Source organism: Dipteris shenzhenensis, chromosome 10 (assembly GCF_047967505.1).
Source record: "Dipteris shenzhenensis isolate YYH24624 ecotype China chromosome 10, Dip_SZ_1.0, whole genome shotgun sequence".
NCBI lineage: Eukaryota > Viridiplantae > Streptophyta > Polypodiopsida > Gleicheniales > Dipteridaceae > Dipteris > Dipteris shenzhenensis.
The window spans coordinates 14,868,572-14,888,669 of NC_141605.1; the positions used below are offsets into that span (position 1 = coordinate 14,868,572).

The 20,098-nt window shown below is 43.8% G+C and overlaps 1 protein-coding gene across 3 annotated transcripts in view; it reads left to right on the top strand.

Annotated features, from left to right (window-relative positions):
- The first annotated feature begins 493 nt into the window (after nucleotides 1-493).
- The window catches only part of SRS (Seryl-tRNA synthetase), a 28,519-nt gene continuing 8,914 nt past the window's right edge, over nucleotides 494-20,098 (top strand). For 2 of the 3 annotated variants that reach the window (XM_087380268.1, XM_087380267.1), the window contains exons 1-5: nucleotides 494-801; nucleotides 880-1,046; nucleotides 14,764-14,857; nucleotides 14,940-15,088; nucleotides 15,162-15,254. In XM_087380268.1, coding sequence (XP_087236394.1) covers nucleotides 519-801; nucleotides 880-1,046; nucleotides 14,764-14,857; nucleotides 14,940-15,088; nucleotides 15,162-15,254 — 786 coding nt within the window. In that variant the 5' untranslated portion in view covers nucleotides 494-518. The remainder of the gene's footprint in view (nucleotides 802-879; nucleotides 1,047-14,763; nucleotides 14,858-14,939; nucleotides 15,089-15,161; nucleotides 15,255-20,098) is intronic. The other variant, XM_087380269.1, reaches the window with a different exon arrangement.

Here is a 20,098-nt window from a genome sequence, read left to right on the forward strand (position 1 = left end):
TTGCGAGCAGATGTATTTTTTAAAGTGGCCATCAGTCTTTTGCATTGATGTCTCCGACATGAATGGATGGAAGAGGCACTGCCTACATGAATCGCTTCTCCAAGAGAAAATCCACAAGGTCTGTCCCTCAACCTTGACCTCTTTGCTATTCTCTTCTACAAGATTCTTGACTTCATTCACTGCAAGATCAGTGGCCTCAATCTTAGCCCCCTTAACCAAGTGGTGCCAACCTTGAGAGGTATTAAGGTGACGTTAAGCACCACAAATGGCCAAAGAAGTATCCAATCCGAGACCACAATAAGTTTGTACTAGCATATGTAAGTAGAGACGCAGCGGAGCAAGTCTCTAGCCCGTCGTAGATGGGTCATGCTGGCAATGCAAAGTGGTAAGTGCCATATTTAAATTAATGTGTGCAAAATTTAATTTTCTAAAATCAAAACTATGCTAAAATTACGAAATTCAAATAAAAGATACTCTCGAGTCGATACATCTCCAAATCCAAGAGCTTGCAAGCAATCATGGCTATGGCTTCTTTGCAGCACATCATCAGGAGCTTCCAACACTCCGCCGCTTCACTTCCCCATTCCTCCTCCCTCCTCCGATCCCTCCCTTACTCCACTCTACCCATCAAACACCTTGTCCTAGTCGCTCTACCTTCAAAATCATTCGAGAAGAGAAGCCATCCAGACCACCCCCCCACGACCCCAGCTTCCTGCAGGAGCTTCGGAACGGCAGTTGTTAGCAGCAGTGTCGTAACCGAGAATCCTGGAACCTCATTTGTCTCCTCTCCAGCTGTCCCGGGTGAGTTCTCTGCCTTGCCTTTGTTCGCCTTCACGTTTTCCACTCGTAAAGTAAAATTTTTATGGAATTTCCATTCAGAGAACAGCGAACACCAGGCCCAGAGCCCGACCTGGCGGGCAAGCCTGGACTTCAAATGGATTCGCGACAACAAAGACGCCGTTGCCGAGAACATTCGAAACAGAAATGCAAGTGCTGACGTGGAGTTGGTCGTCCAACTTTATGAAAAATCTATCACCCTAGGCCAGGTACGACGGAGACGATCCATATGTTGCTGTGAAAATTTGTGGGCATGGGGATCATTGGGCGGGAGAGAGATGGTACTTTCAGTTGTGATGGGAAGAGACCTTCCACTTACGTCAAGGACTGCGGGTGGTTAGATCGCCTCTTAAGTGCTAGCCTTCACGTGGCCGACTCTTGCTGCCTTTTCCTGGCCATTCTCAGCATGTCTATATGTTTTGTAAAATGTATAGCATGTTGATTTAAGTGCATCTCAGACACACACACACACACACACAACTTTCCAAGTAAATGATCATAGCGTTCATGGATGAGATGGGGAGATTTCCAATGGACCGGGTGTTTCATTATTGGTTGGAGCATGTGGAGGTTTTGTGCCACATTATGCAAGTGTGCCAACCGATACTTGAGGATGCCTTCAACTTGTTACTGAGTGCTCTCCTACGGGAGCTAATGGAGCATCTCATTTGACTAGTGGGTGTGCTCACATTAGGTCATTGAGAGGAGGTGTCAAAGTAGTTGGCTAAGTCCCCTCCCATATGCCTGCAAAAGGTTAGTTTGGGCTGCCACAAAGGTGGCTCATTATTTAGACATTTGTGGGCTGTCACTGGCTGCCAATTGGTGGCAACATGGGCTGCATATGCAACAGCACCCCAGACAGCCATATGGGAGTGGGTCAATCCAGATCTAGCTGCCACATGGGCTGCCAAGGTAACCCAGCCACATGGGCTGGAAGGCCCAGCAAATGACGCTATGAGGGGCCTTATAGGGCACATGGGCTGGCTCTCCCTTGACAAGGGCAGACAGCAAGACAAGGGAGATGATATATTATCATTTGGCCTATTCGACTATACAATAGGTAATGACTGATCTTTCATCCAAAACATTGGTTAAGGACCAAAAATCCTTATCCAATGAGAAATGGTACATGTGGGATTACCCATGCAAGGGTGTGCTGTGAGGTGTGGTGTTTGTCTTGGTGCGGCAAGTTGTTTTCATCTGTCTGGAATCTCGACAATGAAGATAGTGAGCTTATCATCCATTCCGGTGGTGAGAGGAGAGCTGCAATACCGTGGATGTCCTCCTGGGCGGTGCAGGCAAGTAGCGATGTTGCTAATCTCGATTGAAGTGGAGTTGCAGCATGTGCAAGTGTGGTTGGTGATTGAAGGAGGTCATCTTGTGGTTTGCTAACGTCCTATTTTACTACGTAATCTGTAAGATCTAGTGTGACTTGTAGGAGAGAGCACTTGCAACAGCAGATCAGCCCCTTTTTGGTACTCACTTGGGATGTAAATAGGCTAGTCACATTCATGCCTATATGTAGTACATCTTGGGTTAGTATTGTTCTATGATCAGTCCGCATCCATGGAGCATGATATATTTTAATAGGTTAACCATGATAAGGCAATTATGATAGCATCTTATTGTCATATGCATCAAGCTAAAATAAACGGTGACAAAGTGTGCATGTCAATGCCAAAGCATAGTCACTCTCTCTGTCATGAACCATACATCTATAATTCTCAAAGATGACCTGAAACCCTCTTCTTGTGAAAGATGACACTGAAAGTAAATTCTTATTTGTCCCAGGGACGTACAAGCATCATGGATGCAGAGATCTGAGCCAGCAACAACTGTGAGCAAAATCTCTCCAATCCTATAATAGGATAAGAAGAATTCTTGGCACATGACACCTTCTTGCTAACAAGAGCAAATGACAACATGTCAAACATGTCCTTGGTTGGGATATGTCTGATTGCACCACTATTAAAATACCACATGTTTGAAGTTTCATTTACACTGAATGTGCGTGACACCCAAGAGGCATATAGCAGGAAGTGAAAAAGGCCCAATCATGCTCTATAAGATTAGCTGAGGCATAATCTTTTCCTAGATTAGTGGATGAAGAGCCTAAAACAACCATACCAAACTCTTTTCTCATCTCCTTTGCAATCCTCTTGGGTCTTGATGACTTGGCTTTTTGCAATAATGGCATTTTCCTTTCTTCTTAGGCTTTCCAGCATTCTTTTTATCCTTACCTCAAGCATCTTTAGAAGTATCACCTGCATCATACTTGGGCCTATCCTTTTTATCCTTACCACAAGCATGTCAAGAAGTATGAACTGCATCATATTTGGGCTGATGTTTGGCTTTGCCCTTATCTTTCGCAGCAAAAGCTTGCTCTCCACCATGTGCATGCAATGACATATTCCTTCTCGTTTGCTCTCCTTGCAATAAAAGCCCCACCAACTCCTGAAAGGTGAGCGGTTGCAATTTTCCTTTAAGACAAGTTAAGGGACGTATGAAATGAAAGATGGCTCCGGTAGGCAGATCATTGTAGTGGAGACAAGCTGTGAATCTAGAATGACTTTGTCAATATTCAGGAGTTGTGCACGCAAGTTCTGAATCTTCATGACACGATCTGCCACAGGATCTTCTTCAGTCATGTGCATAGAATCAAGCTCTCTTCACAAAAATGATTATGAGCTTGATACATAGCTTCCAACAACTTCCAAGGACACTTCAATGTCCGGCAAGACCAAATGTGAGGTATAATCGACGTCTTCACTGAAATTGAGATTAAGGTTAAGGCCTGTGCATCACGTGTATCCCATCTCCTTTGCTCAGGAGTGCTATCTGCAAGTGCTTGTGCTTGCTGCTCATGACCCTCTGCCTTGTTGCGGAGAAGTGGCTGGTGCAAGGGACAGGGACAGGCTTCATTACAGTGATGTAGTCCCTACGTCTCTTGGCAACTAAAAGATTTTTGACCATAAAACTCTAGGGAGAATAGTTGGTGCCATCCAACTTATCCTCGTGGCAAGCACACTAGAAATATCATTCGGATTCTGTGCCATCTCGAACAAGTGCACACAGGCAACAAACTCTGTCAAGTTCACCTGTTGCGAACACACTACACAAAAAACTCGGAATCTCTACCCAAACTAGCCAATGCTTGGCTCAACAAAGCATATACCCACTGAAAACTGTATGTACTAAGAATGGGCTGCAAAACACCTCCGAAAACAGTGCAAACAGTGACTGAAAATTGCTCCAATTGAAGCACAACTCTTTCTCTCACTCAAACCTTGGCAAGTACACAGCTCCTAAAACTTGATAACAGTCCCCGAAAGAGTCAACCAGTTGGTAAACAGCAAACAGTCTCAAAAATGACCTCAAACCACGTGTAGCAGATGCAAAACAGCTTCGACCTGCAAGAGAAGCTGGCTGCAAAGCTCCAGAACAGCATAAAACTGATTCGCAGCTGTCTGGAGAGCTCAAAACTAGCAAAAAAACAGGTCGTCCGCTTGGAGGAGTGCACAGCAGCAGGCGCCTTGGCCTAGACTTGCAGCAGGATATGACCTGCAGCAGGTATGACAAAACAAGGCCTGAAACTGACGACCAACTTCTATTTTTACTTAAAAGTCTGCTTCGAAATGTGACAAAACTGCTCTAGAAGCTGTAGAAGGTCTGCGCAGGAGGTGAAAACTGCCAAAAAAGTTTCGACCAGCTCAGAGAATCCACTTGGAACAGACGAAACTGATGTAGAATCAGTCGCTTAGCTGAGGAGCAGTGCCTGGAGGTCTCCTGAGGTGTAGCTGTCCAAAAACGAGCTGCTTGCAAACTCTCTTCCTGACTTTTGTTATCGCGGCTGAAATGGTCCATGGGTGTGGGAGAGGTGCTGAGGGGCAAGGGCAGCGTTTTCTGATACCATGTGTTGGAAATGGAAGCCAATGTTACTCTGTAAGCTATATGAGGAGAGCGTAAGGGAGGTAGACTTAGGGTTAGGGCTGCCACATGGGCAGCACACGGGTTGCCATGTGGACAGCATTCCTCAGAAGGGTACCTGGCTGTTTAGAAGATCCTGGAGCAGATTCGGGGATGCATGGGTGCATGGAATCCTGCCAAAGAATGCCGTGATGCCACGTGGCATGTCCAGGAGGAAGTACAGCAGGTGTATGCCCTGTTTATGGGCCTCGATCTGGCCCGGGACAGGTGGCACCATGGTATGTGACTGTATGGAAGCATCCAGCACAGTGTACGTAGCTGCAGCAGGTCGTGCGGGCCTGGAACAGGTCAAGGAACAGTAACAGCAAGCGGGCACCTGTTTGGAGGTGGCTTTGGGCCTGGTATAGGGTCTAAATCAGGTCGGGTATGGGCAGGACTGCCTAGGGCAAGTGGCAGCCTGCCACATGTCCAGGCAGGTCCAGCCATACCTCAGGAAACCTGGGTTGGTGGGGCAGATTGCATGGGTCGGCCACTTTGAGGCAGCGGGTTGGCCAATAGGAGGCTGTTGGGTCGGTTGTTTTCAAAGCCCTTTGGTTCTATATAAGGAGAGCCATAAGGGCTCATAAATCATCCAGTGTGACAGCTTTCAGGGAGCAGATTGGAGCAGTACACAGCTAGTCAGAAGGGCTTCTACATGACCAAGGAAGGTGGCAAGGACTTGCAGGCAAAAAGCTCTGGGAAGGGTTGCACCCTTGGCTTTCATCCAGGACAGCAAGGTACATGGATCAGAAGAAGCTCAGGCCTTACCATGGGCTGCACATCAGGGCAGCAAGGATGTCAAGTCTTCCAGGCATTCACTGCCTCACAGGTGATTGTCTGGAAGGATAGCTTGGAGGTGTGTTTGTTGGCACAATTGACCAAGCCTGCAGAAGCTCATTGGGGAGCACGCGGGTTCAGGAATCTAGAAGTGCCAAGGAGGTAGTAGGACAACTTTTGGTAAGGATAGAGGACCACGGTTTAGTGGGACTCTGAACTCTTTTGTATTGTGTCTGTTGAGGACGGAAATATATCTTTTTTGGTTGTATATTTCTCTTGGAGCATTGTCTATTTATTGGTCTACACACACGTTTGTTGAGTACACGTAAGTAAAGAAGTTTTTGAATTTTGTGGTTAAACACTTCCGCATGAATTGTTGGGACGCTCTATCATTGTTCCGCTACGAGATACCCTCTGTCTGGTTCATTTCTGAAAATGCACATGGATAAACATAAGCAGCTTTTCTCTGGTTGACCAAAGTCGACGCTCTTTGACAGGAGTCAAAATTGTTCTCTTTAATTTCTTAGGATGTAAAGATACCTGCTCCTGATTATCTGGGTCCAAAATCCACTCTTTTCAGATCCTTGGGATGCTCATGATATTCCCCCTCTGCGTTTGAGAAACACGATAGTTGTTAGTGGATACAATTCAAAGACGTTTCTTTCTACGATTTGATATCGTTGTATACACGCCTTTCTTCCTTGGCATATCCGTGCCCCTTTTCTTTCCTTTGGAGTTGACTGCTTCTTCTTTGGCTTACAGAAGCCCCGACTCATGCAATTATGCTGGTGGTGGAATAATATTATATGACCATCGAACTTTAATGATGGAAATTTTATTAGTATAGGGCAAAAGTTATCCTTGTGTTGTAATAAGTCGCTCTGAGTAAAGAGAACGACTCTGGTCCCAAAACTGTCTATAACATCCCTGAATTCGCTTTGTCGAGCTGATATGTCCACCATAGAACAGGTTTAACATGCTTTGGGAAAAATCTGGGAAAACTGTCCACAAACAGCTCAGTATGGAGCTTTCTTTGCTTATAGAGCTTGTGGTTAGGGTTGAGAAAGACTGATTTTCACTCTTCATGACCTGTACCACTTTAAGTCATATAAACTAACTGCTTTGGACTTAATTGTGAGACCAATTTTTGGACCATGGAGTATATAAATCCCCTTTATATTCCCCAAACTCCGTAAGGGACATTTGTACTCTTTTGCAATGGCAAAATTGTAGACCCATAATCTTGATCAGATAGATTGAAAGAGACTGGCTCCATAATAGAAACAATATAACTCGGATATTATAACTAAAACTCACCAGAACTGAGATAATATGATTCGGAACATATAGCTGTGTAAACACTGATTTTGAAATCAGCTGGACTCGGTGAACACCCCTCTTTACTGAGGTTTGGCCTTAAAGTTCTCTTAAACTCTCCACTATAGTTGAAGCTGGAATTCAAGCAATGGAATCTTGGAGAGAGAGAGAGAGAGAGAGAGAGAGAGAGAGAGAGAGGACAAGGCACACGCACTAGGGGCCAGGAATAAGCCCCCCCCGGCCGCTAGAGATCTTCATTTCAATGAAGGAAGCTTGATACAAAGCTGGCTCACATAGGGAGCTATTGAATTCACATGAATAGAAAGAGTAGGATTGCTCTCTAATGTATAAGCTTGGCACACATCCAAAAAGCTAGGCTTTTTCAAAAGGCTGGGGCTTGCTTTTAACCAAAATAGGACTACTTTTTCTAGAAAGCAATAGCTTTCTTCTCCGAATAGGCAATCTCCTTGCTTTTATCCCTGTGGATCCTCTTTTAGGTTGGTCACCCCCGTTTCCGTGGCTTTTGTTCCCAAAAGTTGGGCGTTCCATATCTGCTTCTCTTGTGGGACCTGCTTTTTGTGCTTTCTCCCTTAAAACTTTGGACTTTTTGTACTCTCCGAGGTCCTACCACTAATAAAACAATATTCAACACACTTTAAACCGTTAGGGGTTAGCCAATGCATGCATTCTAATTCTTTGGATTAATTCTAGTCCTTTGGGGTGTCCTAAAGATGCACATTGATAAACATAAACAACTTCTCTCTTGTTGACCAAAGTCAACGCTCCTTGACTGAAGTCAAAACTCTTTTAACCAGAGTGGAAATTGTTTTCTCTTTTATTTCTGAATACCATCTCGTGACAATCAAAACATGTGTGGTGGCTCACTCACCCACAAACTGAACATATAACTGAGGTTAGCTAGCCCCTTATTACATGAGCCAGTGGCCTTAGAGATTCATATTTCTAAAAATAGCTGCCATGAAGTGACCTAATGAATGGTCAAAGTCGTACTGGTAGTATGTGGAAGAGGTAGGTTGATGGGTGTCCTGTATGGGTTGTGGGAGGGTCAGGTCAAAGGATAAGTGTGAGTGGTCAGCTTCTGTCATAAGTGGGTGTAGTAAAAGCTCAGAGATCTATGACGTGAAAGCAAGAGATCCCATGATGTAGTAGACCACACTGTGATTGCCATCTTGTGGGCTACACATATATCTCTTTGAGCATGGCCACCTTTGTGACCCATCATTTAAATGAGTAGCTCATGATTGGTGCACATATGTAGCAAGGTTCTCCCATACTGCTTGATGCAGGATCCAGTGTGTGTGTGTCCTGCTACCTGCGCATGAACTCTCGAAGCTGGAGGCCTTGTAGTGAGATGGCATCTCCTTGAAAATCTAGGATCTTGTGTGTCTCTGGTCCTAGTCCCTGATGAGCAGGACCTTGCCCAATCGTCTGTATCTATCTTTGAATGTCCTCATAAAGTACCAAGAAACAAGACCTCCTTCCTCTTGTTGAGGCCATCATATCATAATCTGATGTATGTGGTTATGGGCATGCTAATCTGTAAGTGATTGTGATATGTGTCTGTAGATGGGAGCGAAAGAGAACTACCTCTACTCCTGACCCACGTACTCCTTCATTTGTGCGGTCTTTGACCTGTATGTGCAATGCCATGAGTATTTGGTAGTCCTCTCTCAGGGCTCTAGTGTCTCGGTGTACATTATGAGATCCTTCTCCTAGAAGTTCTCCGCAAGGTTGCCTAGGGAAGACCACAAATTCCCATTCCCATTATAAAATGCAAAAGACCAAGCACTAGTTGTCCCGCAGGTTGTGTGTTCCTATTTAGGGGGACGATGGGGCCCGTAGCAGGGAGAATGCCCCACTCACTCTCTCTCCTACTCACTGGAAGCTGAACGGAAAGAATAATGCACGCATACACAAGTGGAACTGTGGAGTGAGTGTAAGAATCTGAGGGCGGAATATAAGGGGCCTCCGAAGAGGAAGGAATAATGTCTGCCCAATAGGACTGAATACAACTGTAATAACTGAAAGACTAAGTACTGTATGAAGGGACTCAACCTTCAGTGCAAAAGGAAGTAGAAGTACTTTAGGGAGGGAGCTGAACCCTCGCTGTAGATCTGTGTACTGAGGGCTGCGGGATGCAGACCCTAGCTGCTGCTGTAATCCAGACTGAACCGGTCTGTAAATGATCCTTGTGGAGATCGTGGATGAGGGACAGATATGCTGCTGGCCCTCTGATCCTGTACTGTTGGCTGAGGGACTTCTGCCCTCGAAGAGCCCTGAATGGAGGATGAAATGAATGACCAAGAAGGCCGACCTTGAATTTGACAATCAATGGTTTCTCTTGTCTCATCTTTCTGCACTCTCCATGCATTCACAATCTGTTTTTTGTCCACCCCAAAAGTGGCATGCATGAAGTTTCTGGCTGTTTCCAGTGAGCTGACCGTATCCTCACCTTTCCCGACCATGTTGAGATTAGTGCCTTGTTTTTTGGCATGCCAAAGGCAAAGCCATAGCGTTTGTTAAGGCTGTCATAATCTAAGGGTGAGGTTGTCACATTTCCTTTGGCACGCATAGTGAAATATTCGCGTTGTTCTCTTAGTATCCTCCTTGAGTGTTTCTTGGATCACTTTCATAGGCCGCTGCCCCTTAGCCACTTGGGACCATTATTGGGTTGTCTTGGTATGCTCCTCTCATTTTACTGTCATTTTGGTCTTCATTTTATTTGGATTCCTCCAAGGCTTGTCCGTGGTTGGCTCTGAGCTCTTCCAAAGAAACTTAAGTACTGCATTCTGATCCTTGAGCAGCAAATCCACTGTTTTGTTGCATGTAAGCTGTTGTTCAAGCAGCTTCAGGCTTGGTCTTCAACCATTTTCTTCAAGTCTGCATTCTCGCTTCAAACCTTATTCTAGTCTGTCCAGCTGTGTCATGCATGTGACCTGCTGAAGGGCCTTGAGGCTTGAGGCCAGATCCTATACTATCGTTTTTAGGCCTTCATTCTCAGTCTTAACGGCATCTAGTATCTGCTCTAGGCAGTCCATCTGTTACATGCATGTCCACAAGCAGTCTTTAAGGATATCCCGCACTGTTTTGACTGTGTCATGGAAGGGGGGGGCACAAACATTGAGGGAGATTGCTGACGATATCATACAGTGCAGAAATGAGACGAGTAGAGGCTGAAGCAGAGCAACGACAACTTGAGGAGAGTGCGTGACGACCAACAACGATCATGGATCAACAATGATCAATGATGAGTGACGACTATCAAAGTAGAGCGACAACAACCTGAGCAGAGAGAGAGAGAAGAGAGATAAAAACCAATACTCACTGTGATTGTCTATGAGACTCTGTTGAGTGGTCTCAGCTTTATGCAGGCCTGATTAGGGTCCCACCAAAAATCATGGTGTTTCTGAAGATCGGTATTGGTATCCCCTTGCTCCGCCTTGAATAACGAGCACGTGGGCACCCTGAGGTATCCTAGATTGCAATTAGGGTGCTTCAAATGGGACAAAGCTTGTTGATCTTGTGGCTAACTTCCTAGTTGTCTTGGTGCGTTTCTGAAAAGTGGGCTTACGATCACGTACCGATTTGCATCCCCCGAGTGTGGTGAAGAAGAAGTCTATGATCAAGTGTTTCAGGAAGGGAGATTAGACTGAAGTACATCATATATAAAAATACCCCACCCCTATTAGAGGGGAAATAGAGGTGCTAGTGAACAGTCTAGTCTCGAAACCAAAACTGAAACTGAATCTAGAAAGAGAATTACACTTCATGTCTCTGGAGTTATTTTTGTCCTATGTCATTCATGAGTAATCTAAGTTATTCCTGTCCTGTGTCATTCATGAATAATTTGAGCTTTGCGTGGACCTGATTAGGGTCCCATTGAGTCTTTGCGCCAATGAAACACGTTTGAAATTTGCTATTGTTGCTCCCTACTCGACTCTATGGGGCACATGCGTGGCATTGTGAAGCAGCCTAGCGTAGTGATGCAGCAATCAAGGTGCCTCGAATGCATCAGAAGCTCTCTCTCTCTCTCTCTCTCTCACACACACACACACACACACACACACACACTTTTTTTTTTTTGGTAAATCCATGATTATATTATCAGCAAAATTTACATGAGGGTCTCAAAAAACAGAGAGCCTCAACTAGCACACACACACACACACACACACTTTTTTTTAATAGTGAAATCTTATATTTCTGTGTGGGAAACCTCAAAAGAGGTAAAAACTTTCCAAATAACTACAAGAATTTTTTTTTACACAAGTAAAGCCTTAGAGCAAAAGTCATGAGGCAGCCAAGTAAAAAGTTACATATCAAGCTGGAGGAGGATCAAACACAACATCCTCGAGCTTCAAATTATTGCTTTGTAAAAATTGATGCAGTGATGGAACCACACCATCAATAAGAACCAGCTGTTTTTTGCCCTTGTGATTCTTCTTGATATAGGTTGGTATCCGAAATTTCTGAATCACAGGGTCAAAAACCTGTTGTAACATGATGAAAAGATTCCAGTAAAAAAGGCACTTCTGCATCCCGAACAGAAGACTCGGGCACAGGCATTAGAGGTAAAGGAGCTAGATCAACATTTGTATCCTCCGACGAAAGAGCTACATTTGATAAAGCAGGGCTCGGCATTTCAGCTTCACTTCGAGGATCAACCTGAGAAAGAGCATGTGCAGCATCTTGTATGATCCCCTCTGCAAGGGGTACATCCATATCTAGAGGAGGAGGAGGCTGATGATGCTCAACGGGAGTCCAGATCCTGAACTTCTTCAACAAGAGAAAGATTAACCTGTGATTTTTCTACCTTCCTCCAGTAATGCTTTGGAGCAGTAAAAAAAGACTTATCCAGTAAAGCCTTAGCAGAAACCGGAGGAGAAGGAAGAGTAAACTTTACTATTGAAGAAGGAGTGGTCATGGAAGCCGAAGGGCAAGCTCGTGCAAAATGACCAACCTTCCGGCACCAATAACATGCTGTAGGAAAAGAGGCAAAATGCAGCCTGATGCGCATCGGATGAGCAAATCCCAAATCAAGATCCAGAGTAGAGGGCACGGGTTGCAACAAAGGCGAACATCGCGAGTAGCTTGCAAAAACTCCTGTCTTGGAACATGTAGATGCCTCCCCAAAAAAGTTGCAAGAGTAGGAAGATGCTGAAGAAGAGGCAGAGGCACACGCTTTGAGGGTCATCCAGACCGGACAGTGAGTCAGAAGAGAGGCAGATGGATCAAATAGTGGATCCCAGGGCATCACATAAGCAAAGAAACCGGCCCCATGAATACCAGCACGACTGACAAGTCACTCCACCACATCAGTCGAAGAGAAGTGGGCATAATAAAAACTTTTGCCCAGAAAGACAAAGGAGGAAAGGCAATCCTGACCCACTGTAACTTCTGCCCAACGATGAAGTTGAGCTGCAGATAAAACCTTGCCCATAAAGTAGAGACAGATCCCAAACTGCTGAGCCTGTCGAAGACCGGAAACCAGAAGGGCAGAGCCCAAAGAACAAACAAGTTGTGAACCCGATGAAGGAACATCTATGATAGAAGCAAAACACATATGGCGAAGGTCTAGTTGAAGGGAAGACAAAGGACCATCCGCGATATCCAACTTTGCCGATTTAACCAAGGTGGAAGGAGGCAAACCAGCACGCTTCCGCTGAAAGAAGACACGTGCAGGAGGAGCAGAGGCAGAAGGGGGGGCTGAAGCAAAGAAAACGAAAGAGCCATCTGTCGAGCAGCAGGAAGAGGGGAGGAAGAGACATTAGGAAAAGACTGTACAAGACCCGGCGTGAGAAGAGCAAAAGGCTGCAGAGACAGAGGGGAAGACGAATTTGGTACGGAATCTGGCTGTACGGACATGGGAGCATGTACAGAAGAAGGAAAAAGAATCGGTAAAGAAACCTGTATGGAGGGGGGAGCTTGTAGACAACCGTACAGCAGGTGTGGCCTGCGCAGGGGCAAAGGAAGGGGCAAGTGCAGACGGAAGATGTACATGGGCTGACAAATGGGGTACGGATGCAGGCGTAGTAGCAGTAGTAGGTTGCGGGCAAGGTACAGGGACGGGTGAGGGAGGGGTTGAGCTCGCCATTGCACTGACTGTACACACAACACACACACACACACACACACACACACAGAGTCACATGCACCCCTGCACTTGGGTGCAAAGTAACACACTGGCTACATCGACAACTGTTTCCTACAGCTCCTCCTCAGCCCCCTTTGAACAGCCACACTCACCTACAGTGGCCCTTTGACCAGCCTCAGCCTTTGGCATTAGTTCAGCCCTCGGGGAAGGTGTTCACACAGCGCATCAGACGGGGAGTCGGGACAGCGAACGGAGTAAGGTTTGGGGTCTGTTTCAGCAGCTCTTTTCAGTTATCTTTTACAGTTTTACACAGCTCATTCTTGGCTCTTTATTTCAGTCATCTCTCAGCTCTCATAAAACCTTGCATTCCGGTGGACAGCACAAGCCTCTTCCTTGCCTTGCAGAAGCGTCCTACATCGTTAGTGTGGACAGCATCAAGGTCTCTGTATTGGTCGGCATTGTCTCTCAGGTCTTTGGGTCTGCTCTACGTGTGCATAGTGAGCTCTTCAGAAGCGCGTTCCGTGCTCTCTCGAAGATTGTTCTTTGTATTTCTCAATTCTCTAAGTATAAAGCAAATTCTCCCCTGATTGGGGGAGGGGGCCCTCAGTGGGTACAAGGACCCAATCGGTTGTCGACTCTACTCTCTCTCTACCCTCATCTCCTTTCCCTCTCTAAGGTGTACAACGCTAATTCCTCGCTAAAGGTTTAAAGAAGGTCTTGCTGTGAATTACACGATCAGATTACTGTTGCATGTTACACACACACACACACACACATAGATAGATAGATCTACAGGAGGCCTCGTAGGCCTATGGGACAAAGTATACCAAAGAGAATGGAAACTCATATAAGCCTCAAAGCGTTGAAGCAAACGGCATGCTAGGGCCCTTGCAGAATGCTATGCTAAACTAAGCTATATATCTCCAATTTCACCTTGTGAAGTTTGTTGTGGCCTACTAGTATTGCGATAATTCTTTCTATCTTAAGTGGTGCGTTGCCCTATCAGCTAGATTTAGATGCTCGTCTGGGAGAGACTAAAATGAAATCGTTTAGTCGTCACAAGCAGCTGTAGCTTGAATGAAGAGATTTTGGACCACTTTTTGATTAGCCATCTCCTTTAGTGCTAGCCTTCTTCATGGCTGAGTTTGCCCTTCACCTCCCTAGTGCCCACTGCCGATAGAAACTCAGAACGAAGACTTTGTATAAATTGATGCTCAAGTATGTGTGGGTGTGTGAATTTGTATGTGTGAGAGCATATGTTTATACTATGGTTTACACCCACTGTTGGGCGCTGATGATGTCAGTGGGGATGTCATTGTAGCTAGTCCCTGCTATGCATGACAGAGTTTATGGTTTTCAACCTTATGAGTGACTATCATGAGATTGAAACTGCACTATGTTGTGTTTTTAGAGAATGAGTTTGGGCATGTTTCTGGATTCATCTAGATATATAGATCTCAAAAACTCAAAGGCTCAAACACAACTGGAGCTGAATCAAAAACCAAAGCCCGGCACCGTGGTGGCTCTCTGGTGGGCTGCAAAGATCTCTTGGATTTGCATCTGTCAGGCTGTCTTGCTCTGTGGCGGAGGGTGTGGTTTCCTCGACCTTTGTATCCGATGGGCTATGTCAAGAGTGACTCCTGCCTCAGGTGGTCCCCTCTGAGGAGGGCGGAGATAGGTATTATGAGTGAGAGAGAGAGAGAGAGAGAGAGAGAGAGAGAGAGAGAGAGATTTTTACTTGCAATATACAGGAAGTAGAGAAACTACGAACGGAGAGAAATGCGGTTGCAAACATGATGAAGGGGAAATTAGACCCTGAAAGGAGAAGTGAACTTGTTGAAGAAGGTATGTATCCTTTTCTGGATTTAAATTTGATGGCATTTGTATTTTGGGAACATATTATGATTGATTATGTTGAGCTGGACAGGCAAGCGATTGAAGGAGGTTCTAGTGGGACTTGAAGCTGAACTCGCGGCATTGTTGGAACATCTTCAGCGGGAAGGGCAACGGATACCCAACATGACCCATCCAAGTGTACCATTAGGATCTGAAGATGCAGCAACTGTTCGAAAAGTGGTATGAGTTTCAGATATGTGCGATTGTATTTTGAAACTTCCCAGTTTTGGATGGGCTGAGTAGACATTGGCAGGTGGGAGACAAGCGAAATTTCAACTTTCCCGTGAGAAATCATGTAGAGCTGGGTGAAGCGCTTGAACTTTTGGATTTTGAGTCGGCAGCAGAGGTATGCTTTCAGCTGCATGGGATTTAGAGAATAGTTTTTTGCAAACTGAATGTGCTCAATCAGCTATCTTGTTGCAAATTTTGGTTGCTGTGATTGTAAAAGACAATTCATCTGGTCAACTTGGTCAGTTTGCTCTTGTTGTGGACTTTCTGGCCCTGTCAATTTCTGAAAGCCAGTGGCTGCTTGTTATCATTTGCACACTTAACAATTTCCTGCAAGAACCTCCTTATCATCCTTATCATTTGTATGCTTTACAATTTCCTGCAAGAACCTCCTTATCATCAAGCATAGTTTTGTTATGATATTTGTATGACAGGATAGGATCACAAATCCTTTTCTAATGTATGAAAGAGTAAAATTTTTAACATAATATTCAGAAGAGTTGTGCTGTAAGATTTTCAGTCTGGCCCCATGAAAAAACGAAAAGAAGAGATTCAGTCTGGCTAAAACTACATACGATCTGGTATAGGAGGATATGCTAGACAGGCTACTTTTGTAATTTGAAATCTTCATTGATAGTTATGATGCTGGAAGCAAAGGTGGAATTGTCTTCTACATGCTGATATAGTCAATAGAAGTTTCCTAGAATTCTATGGTAACCCTTCTCTCTTCTCTTTGCTATCTTACCACTCACCCTCAAGCTTCTAATGCAAACCTAATCCCTTAGGTTGATTTTATCTCATTCATTCCTTTTAGTAAAATAATAATAAAAAGGAAGGGTAAAAATACTTAGCTTTGTTAGTGGCATGTAGTTGTCCCTGTTATCTTTTTTGTGCACCTCATGAAACTTCTCCTTTAAAATAAACAAATTGTCTCCCAAGTGACAAACTACTCTTCTCTAATAAACAAATGGTCTAGTCCCAAGTGACCAGCTTGGATCTACTCTTCTATAGTAGCATACCTCTTGATATTTTAGAGTAATGCATTGAGGAATACATTGCCTTCGGTTTTAGTTTACCAAGCTGAAGCAGATTAACAATAGGGTGGTAAGGGGATAGTAGCACTAGGCTCTTGGGTGTCCAATATAACCTTCTTCAAGGATTAAAGTCGATTGGCCACTATAACACTGTTTCTTGGTACCATGGCCTCCAAATGTGGAAACCCTCAATTACACTTGGGTACCATCAAATTCTCAATTACTCTTGGTACTTTCCAAAGAATCCTCTTTCTTAATTTAAGCAAGCTCCGCTATGAAGTATATTTTTGTCTTTCTAGCTTTTTCTCTTTTTCATCTCTTAAAGGTTTACCTCGTGTTGGATTCTACGTTCTTGCTATCTACTCCCTCTTGCATGCTTAACAGCTCTAAATTGCTTATTCCTTGCTTCCGTATGTAGGACTATCGTTTTCTCTAGTTTTGGATTTCCGATAGTCTGCTTTTTCTCTTTCAATTTAGAACACTTGATGATGTATCTACTCATCTGAAGATAGAGTCTACCATGCATCTCTACATAGCCTTCCGCTAGTGTGATCAACTACTTGAATTCTCTCTTTGGAAACCTTGATTAACTAATTTATCTTCGTCTCTTCTCTTCACAATTGGATTGTAATCCATGTGCATGGGATTTTGGCTAAAGGTGTAAACTCATTGTCTGGCTCTTGGGTGGACTCATTTGTCCTCTCATTTCCAAAGAAGAACCCTCTATCAAGAGATTCTTGTAGGAGAAAAGGGTCATTCTATTCGTGGGTTACATAATCAAACTGTGTATAGGTCTCACGTAATGGATCCTCTTCAAGAGGAGGTGATGGTGTTCTTTCCCTCTCCTTAAGGCAATAGAGGAAACTTGACAACTTCATTATTATGCATCCCTTCCATTCTTCCTTTTTATTAATAAGAGGAAATTGACTTTGCTGTAGTCTCAATACAGAGGTTTATTTTACAACAAAAGTCAAATGTTGTAAAGTTGGTGGTATTTATCCAACTCCCTCTTGATTTATGTTGAAAAAACAAGCTGAAATAAGTCCTTTTTCCTTGTCTTATGCTGTAGAATCTTTTTCCGATCCTACTTTCAGTCAGGGAGAACACGGGTGTCCTTTTTTCTCCAAAATTGTTATGATTTAAGGGTGAATTCACACGACGTGGGGTCACCCCATTAGGGCGCCCATTTATCGTTCAAAAACAGAAACAGAAATTTCAGAGAAGAGAACTCTCTAAACACTCAGATTTTTGACCAAGGTCAGCCTTCTGTCTTCTACAGCCTCGGATTCTGCGCTTGCTTAGCGTTTGCGGGCCGTTGCTTTGACAATCGACCTGCCTTCTTTGCCGACCATCATTCCCTGGTTGTCTTGGTCATGTACAATGCTCTATGCCCGCATGGCCTGCTTGTTCTATGGTCGCCATTGCCTGCACGTGTGCTAAATTGTACAGGCTCGGATTCTGCTCTTGCTTAGCGTTTGCTGGCCTTCGCTTTGACAATTGGCCTGCCTTCTTTGCCGACCATTATTCCCTGGTTGCCTTGGTCGTGTGCAATGCTCTGTGCCCTTACGGCCTGCTTGCTCTATGGTCGCCATTGCTTGCATGTGTGCTAAATGTATTTATACATTTAGGCATGTGTGTATGGCCTGCTTTGTCGCACTCTCTTCTTTCTGTTCTATCTCAAACCTCTCTCGTACGCCACACGAACAACCTCTCCTCTTTCTGTCCCTTCGCTGGACTGTTGCTGGTCTAGTACCAAATGTAATGAACTAGATTCTCCAGTTCTTCTCAAATTCTTGATTTCTACTCAAGCTAGAATCTACAGTTGTTTACCATCCCTCCTACAGCCTTGATCTTGTAGTAAGCGCCCCGTGACCTCTTCATCAGGCATTTTTTTCCCTATCCTACTTGTTTTATACTTTAGGCTTCCTCTCTTAGTGTTGGGTACTACCCTGCATGAGAGAGAAGCATCCTTCTAGTAAAAGGAGAGGAAAATGGGATGTGACCAGACAAGTGGTCACACCTCATTAGATGTGCCCTTTCAATTCCCTCGAAGACCTAGGTTAATTCTTAGACCTTAGGTACTAGAGTTTCTAATGTTCCTTGACACCTCGCCCTACACTTTAATTATTCTAATCCCTTTTTACCCTTAGGTAATGACATAAACTTAACATAACCTTTTTCCTCCCTGTCTCACTCAATATGACTCGGATCACAGAGATGTTTGACCCAACATCGTTCTCTTGACTAATCTCATTGATTAGCATACTAATTTGGAAAATATTGGGTACGCATATCATGACAATTGCACCCTCATAGCACCAAGCAAGTTCATGGGCCCCTAAGTGAGACCCACAAAGCAAGCCAGGTATCGACAAAAGCAAATTTATGACATGTTTAAGAGACACTAGGATTCACGATGGGACCCTCGTAGGCTCACTTACGTCTTTGCTCATGCATGGTTGATTTTGGACTGAGCGGCGAGCTCACCCATTTGTAGGGATACATCAAAGTTCTTAATCCCATGATGCTCATTGGGTGACCATTAGAGTAGATTGGAGGGTGGCATATGCAGATATCAAACATATTCTGGAGACACCAGGAATCCGAATGGGTTTAGCCTAAACACCTCATACTCTCCATTATTGAGACACAATTGCTGTTTTCATTCTGTAGTCTTTTTCTTTTTCTTTACGTAACATAGAGGTATATTAGACACTTTTAGTTTTCTATGCAGGTTATATGAGCATGCCGAACTTCAGTTTTGGTCTCATAGCCCTTTTTGACCTTTTGCAAATGCTAATAAAGCGCTCTCTCTCTCTCTCTCTCTCTCTCTCTCTCTTTTCACGTACGTTTCTTCTTCTTTTTATTTTTTCTTCTGCATTTTTGTAATTGTTGTTGTGGGTCAGATTTTATTGCTTAAGGGAATCGAGACCAAAATATAAGCTTATGCTTGGGTAAGGATACCTTGCTTGTTAAGACTTTTTCTTCCGCATTTTTGTAATTGTTGTTGTGGGTCAGGTTTTATTGCTTAGTAAGCACTAGGTTTACCCAAGGGATTCCAGTATCTTTTAAAACCAAAATATAAGCTTATGCTTGGGTAAGGATACCTTGCTTGTTAAGCTTTTCTTATTCATATGTATTTTTTCTTTACTACTTTAAGTTTTGTTTCATGTCTCTTTTAAAGGCCCTTCTTCCCTTTCTCTCTATTTCTCTCTTGGTCTTCCCTATCTCTCATTGTTTATTTGTTGGTTATTTAAAAACTTTAATTTGTAAGATTGGATATATTCTCGTCTTATAAAGATGTATATATATGAAACACTTGAAGGCTTTGTAGATTGGTGTTAATGAATGCAATTTTATCCAAGCATGGTATACGTGCAGAGACATGCCTTTACCATGCACAAAAATGCGGAAGCACATCTGCATTGTAGAAACCTTGGACTTCTCTATAGGTCATGGTCTCACCATCTATACTTCATCCTAGTTCCTAATGCAACTATAGGCCTCTTTTTTTGAAACCTTATTTTGTCAATACCGGGGAATGGTAGTGTTGTCATAGCCATTTTGGCTGGCTTACGGGCACTTTGGGTATGGAAATGTACCAAAGAAGAAAACATTTTAGAAGAATAGAAACAACATTTTTTAAGCCTTGTTTCAACTTGGCCAATCTCGAGTTTTTTGATGTCACATTCTTCTTATACAGTGTATTCAAGTCATGCTTGTATTCTTGAAATTTTTTTAAATCATGTTTATTTCTGTAAGAGCCATATCCCCTAAAACATACATTTACTGTGAATCCAATGTATTGTTTTGGATCTTTGTGGTCTTGGAAAGATTTTATCTTGATCCTAATGAGTTCTATGTGCTTGCATATAAAAAATGCCACATTCATATTTTTAATGGATTTTAGGTGCCGTCCCCATGCTCC